Source organism: Perkinsus marinus, assembly GCF_000006405.1.
Source record: "Perkinsus marinus ATCC 50983 genomic scaffold scf_1104296967842, whole genome shotgun sequence".
Classification (NCBI taxonomy): domain Eukaryota; phylum Perkinsozoa; order Perkinsida; family Perkinsidae; genus Perkinsus; species Perkinsus marinus.
The window spans coordinates 159,657-165,154 of NW_003203396.1; the positions used below are offsets into that span (position 1 = coordinate 159,657).

A 5,498-nucleotide genomic window follows, 5' to 3' on the forward strand; every position below is an offset into this window, starting at 1 on the left:
TGGTCACAATACGGAAATTTTGAGAACTCGAGAAAAAATTTTGTTGGTTTTCGTACACTTCTACCCAAATTCGTATATATGAACTTATGGAAACTCCAAAGCTCAGCTGCTGAAACACTGCATGTGAAAATTCTTCGTAATTTTTTTCATACAAAACACCACTGCTGCGATTCCTTACTTCTAGTTTTCGCAAATCTCGGATATCTTCCCGTAAAGCCATACTTCTCTGCAGCCTCACTGAATGCCCTTGAATGTCTTGTGCGATCTACCAAAACAATGAACAATCGTCATCATCGACTGATGATGAAAATTCACTTCAGCCTGATGCTGATCAGAATGCAGGGCGGCCCAGGCGCCGAACGTACCTAAAATGCAGATTATGTTTTCATAAACTTTTATATGTAATATTAATGGAGTTTCACAACCCGTTTTACGTAAAGTGGCGTAAAACGCGATATTCGCGGTGATATGCAGTAGTCGTGAAATATGTTTTTCACTAGTATTTTTCATATCACTAGGGTGGTGAAACTCCATTATAGGAACGTTGAACACAGTCGCGATTAGAGATTCACCAAATTTCCAAAGATCAACTCACCGCTAGCCACATTTAGAGTAGCAGTAGCACCGTTAATGAGTGCGCCAACTAAAGGGAATACCATAGTGTGTTAAAATGGGGTGAAAAAAAACGACACATGAAAATCTTCAATAACGACAACAATTATCACAACTGCATAAACTGTCTCCGGTGAAACGTGATGAATATTCCGTAAAATCTACTGTTAATTCGAGGTTGGTCATTTCAACAGCTGAGCTTAGATATTTACACATGAATTCAGTTAGAAATGTCCAAAAACTCATGAAAATTTTTAGGAAAATTCCTCCAGAATTTTCCTATTTTCCTCCATTTTCGTTCATTTTTGATGTGAGTATATATGTGATACTCTAGATGCTCCACTCGAAAACAACGAATTCATGAATATACATTCCTGAAGACTACATGTCATGGAGTTTTACAACCCGTTTTACGTGAAGTGGCGTCGTAATACTCTGTGAAAAACGCGATATTCGCGGTGATATATTTTTCACTAGTGTTTTCATATCGCTAGGGTGGTGAAACTCCAATGATCAATGATTAGCACTAACAGACGTCCACAACAGCTCCTCTCGTTATTCTAACTCCATAGGGCGCGGGTTCAACACCACTTGAAAAATTGCCATAATTTTATTCCAAAATCAATTGCGAGCAGACTCCATGCAATTTTAGCTTCACAGTGGTAACGTTCGCACAGACCATATTTTCGATCTATAGACAGCGTCATAGATGTGCCACCGTCGTAATAACACAATAATTGTCCCCGATCTATTATTTTCGTTATCGCTCAGTTCCTCACACAACTGGTTATAATTTCATCTACAAATTTTAGAGGCCTTTTTCGCATTTAGTAAGATCTATTTCGCAGGGCGAGCGATCATCCGAGCCAAGATATGCCTTAGTAAGATCGATTTCGCCAGCGCGCTCGATAGAAGAATCAATTTCGACGACACGTCTGAAGTAAGTTCCATTTTGACGAAAGGCGGAAATCAATTTCGCTGATAGTATGTTCAATTTGGCTCGACGGCAGATTATACACCGTGCATCGTACTAGTTTTTCCTACTCACTACTAGTAACTAGTGCTGAAAAATATGTAATCGCTTTCCTCACCTGAGCTCGGCAGTTTCCTCACTAAACATTCACGTTAGCATACGAATCAGTGTAAAAATGTATAAAACTCAATGAGAATTTCTCAAAATTTTCTCACAATTCTTATTTTGTCACCAACACATGTGTAGTCGCCTTTCCTCAGTTGTAACTTCGGAACGCGACATAGGGAGTCGGTAAAGAGGGACCTCAGCAACGTCGGCTGATGCGAATGCACGCCGTTCCCTATATGGGGGAATCGATCAACTTGGTTTACTGCGCACAATCATGCTGTCTCCTATTCAACGGTTTCATCAACACATATTTTTCCACACTACTAATAACAGTTGGCTTGTCGAGTGCAACAAACTTAGCATCACAGTAAAATTCCACATTTAAATTGACATCTCCCATGATGAACTTTATGAAAATTTTCCATCATTAACTTTAGTTATACCAACAAATGCTCAAATATTGTTCGAAACACAGGTTATATATGAGAAAGCATAAAATGAAGTGTATGAAACTGCGTGATAACATCATCAACAGTTAATTTTCGGTTGCTGCAATCCAATCGGTGACCAAAAACCTCGTATGGGAATCTGGAAGAGCAGTGTTGGAGGAATATACAGTTATGCATATCTAAATTTTATGAGATGCTTCGATTATATATCACAAAACACATCTATAACGTTGGTGTAACTCGATGCACTTTGTTGTTATCATGTCCACTTTCAAGCTCTCCAAAATTGAAGGTGTTGAAAATATAATTTTGCATAACGATTTGGTTCACACTGTATGTTTGCTTTTTTCCTCTATGATTATACATTAAATGAACAAAAACTACAAAAAAATTCCTCCCAGAATTTTCATGTTGTCACCAACAAACGTAGTTGATCATGCGCATATTCCCCCCTAGGCAGGGCTGTTGAAACTGTGATATTCGCTTCTTGCATCTGCTGCCATAACTTGACTTCATCGCTTCATAACTATAACTTGATGCTCCTACGCTTCTTGGCATCATCGCTGCCAAAAATGATGTAATAAAGTAAAATGCATCATTGACACACTCCGGAAATGGAATCTGCCAGCCCTTCTCCCACTACACGGCTTTCTCCATATCGTCATAACTTGCCGAGTATAGGAAATGATTTGACTACCATTCGAGAGAGCTCCTCGAGAGCTCTTCATAATTCTCGCGCCCCACGAAGAGCTGGGCCCATTTTTTCAGCCTATCACCCTGTATTAGCTTTTTCTTTCCTCAGCATATCATGAAAATACGCAAGATATGTGATTGTGATAACTTAGCGTGCTTGGTACTATCATAACCATATGCGCTCACACTTGTTCGGGCCGTCCGACGAAATAATATCCCGACAAAGATGATGCACATCGTGAAACACTTCGCTCCGCTGTGCTAGGTACGAGACGATTCCAACATAAAATCTATGGATTTTAGACACCTTCCTCACGTGTTGAGTCCTATGTCTATCAACTCTCCTCACTGGCATAACTAAAGTATAGGTAAGAGGCCGCCCGAATCGGGCGGCCTCTTATCTTAGCTCGAAATTATAATTTCCTCGAGTGCCACAGATTTCCCCTAAATCGACTATCATCGCGATGTCCCTCCGTTTCGGCGTCCTCTTCCTCGTCAGTGTTACGATGATCGCTAAAGTCTCTTCCAAGACTATCGTGTTACCGTACACACCCGATGAGGATAATCGCGAATCACGTTCTATCGCCCATCACTAATTCATCAACAACCTCCAGTACGGTTCGATTACTGATGATTACTGCTATCGATGCTTAAATGGAATTGCATTCTTGCATGCATTGTTGTGTGATCCTGTATGCAGTATATCATGACTTTAGTTTCAAGTGACCGTCCAAATTCTCCCTCGAGACCGTTATGATAATCGCTAAAGTCACTTCCAAGACAATCGTGTCACCATAAACACCCGATAAGGATGACCGCACATCACAATTGATGATAAAAAAAACTTCGCTCCGCCGCCAATCGACAGCTGGCTCAAATTGCTGTTCATTACTATTAGAGATGGTTCAGACCGCTGTAGATGAAAATTAATTGTTGCATGCATTGTTGTGTGATCCTGTATGTAGTTTACCACGTCTTGAGTTTCAAGTGAGAGTAGTACAAGCTAGAACCAGTCGGCAACTTCCCGAAACAGTTTGCCGACTAGTAAATACATTCTAATGAGCTTATTTGGTCACATGGTTAACCTATGTATTCATAAACTGAAAGGTCTCGGATCTATCTCTGGGTCCGGCTTTTACACAGAGTGTTCGATTGGACGCATAGGTTTCCGTCTAGTAAAATGCATACCCGACATGGTTGAGGACCAGTCCTCACTGAGGAGTCCTCAGTCGGTGTGGTGAAATATGCACATGGTAAACTACGTGTGTTGGTGGAAATATGTAAATTCTGGGAGAAAATTTTGGGAAATTCTTATTGCTTTCTGTACACTTTTACCCGACTCAGCTCAACTGAGGAAAGCGAGTGCATTGCCCCCAACACGTGGCCACTTCAGCGTGTCACATGAATTAACGCCATAATTCATACCACACCTCCGCTTCATCATCGCACGCTCCCCATGCTCACCGTTTTCCTCGAACATAATCGTCCAACTGTGGACAATGCTGTTGTTCTTTCCCATCAAAGGCCAACAAGCATTGACATTCGCAGGTCAGCAACCGTACCAACCATCGCAGCGTCGGATCTCCTGTAACAACAACAACAACATGCGATAAAGGATCGGTTTCGCTCTCACCAGTGGGTTTGGGCAATTTATACACGGTGGTATCGATTATGATCCACCAGGAATTTTGTTCTGCTTTCAGCAACTCATCAGGGAACATCAAGTCTCGCATAATTGATAGAGTAGTCAAACTGGTACGGTGGGCATGGGCGAAGACTGGACCTGCGAAGACCGGAGGTTCTATGCCCACACCCAACGTTTTTCATTTACCATCGTATGTAGCCTCCTGAACACTTTCCCCATCACAGTAAGACAAAACACTCGAGTTTATACAGTGTCGTTCATTCGGCGGGGGATTATTGAAACCCTAGAGCGAAAAAATCTTCCCGAAAAAACCGAAAATTCCTGATATTTTCCGGTATGGTGTGCGAAAAAAAAGGAAATAAGGTCCGAATACTCAACTGCTCAGATGTCGGATAACCCCAATTGCGATCAAATTCAACGCGTGAGTTCCACACTGTGGAGCTCATTTTCCATAATGTACATCTCAACGTATTCGCGGGTAATTCTCAGAAACATTCAACAAAATTCTCAAGTCTCAGTTGAAATTTCGTGGATGATAATTTTACAAAAAAATACACAAGTTGAGAACCAACACAGACCAACTCATCGAATTCAATTCCACGATGCTGCTATATTGGTATAGTAAAAGCCCGAACTCTCATGGATATACTCACTTCGTTGTAGAAAACATGTCCTAGGTGTATGCCACATTTGCCACACTTTACTTCAGTCCTCACATTATCCTCATCACTTTGAAGCGACAATATAGCATCTTCAGCGGAGCGATAAAAACCCGGCCAGCCTAATACGAACTGGCACTGAATATCCAAGGTCACTCAAGAGAAGATACGAATGACGTTTGAGGCACTCTCACTTCGAATCGATCGTTACACTATTCTCACCACAACCACAATCGAACTTATGCTTAGCATCATACAATATACTGCCGCACTCTCGGCAGAGATACTTCCCACGTCCAGGAAAGTGGTCATCCCATCCCCCTAATTAGCATCATAACAAGCTTTATATTCATACTGTA

At 41.4% G+C, this 5,498-nt stretch overlaps 2 protein-coding genes across 2 annotated transcripts in view; both read right to left on the minus strand.

Annotated features, from left to right (window-relative positions):
• Pmar_PMAR004217 (hypothetical protein) overlaps positions 1-659 on the minus strand; it is a gene marked incomplete at both ends in the record, with an annotated part of 2,912 nt that extends 2,253 nt beyond the window's left edge. The window contains 3 exons of the mRNA XM_002768580.1: positions 179-265; positions 316-365; positions 596-659. Of these exons, the coding sequence (XP_002768626.1) occupies positions 179-265; positions 316-365; positions 596-659 (201 nt within the window). The remainder of the gene's footprint in view (positions 1-178; positions 266-315; positions 366-595) is intronic.
• A 4,007-nt stretch (positions 660-4,666) lies between these two features.
• On the minus strand, positions 4,667-5,460 carry Pmar_PMAR004218 (Peptide methionine sulfoxide reductase msrB, putative; the record flags this gene model as incomplete). Its single annotated transcript, XM_002768581.1, has 3 exons — positions 4,667-4,763; positions 5,134-5,261; positions 5,362-5,460. Coding segments are annotated over 3 exons (324 nt in total), but the record flags the coding sequence as incomplete, so codon positions are not given.
• Between the last annotated feature and the right edge of the window lie 38 nt (positions 5,461-5,498).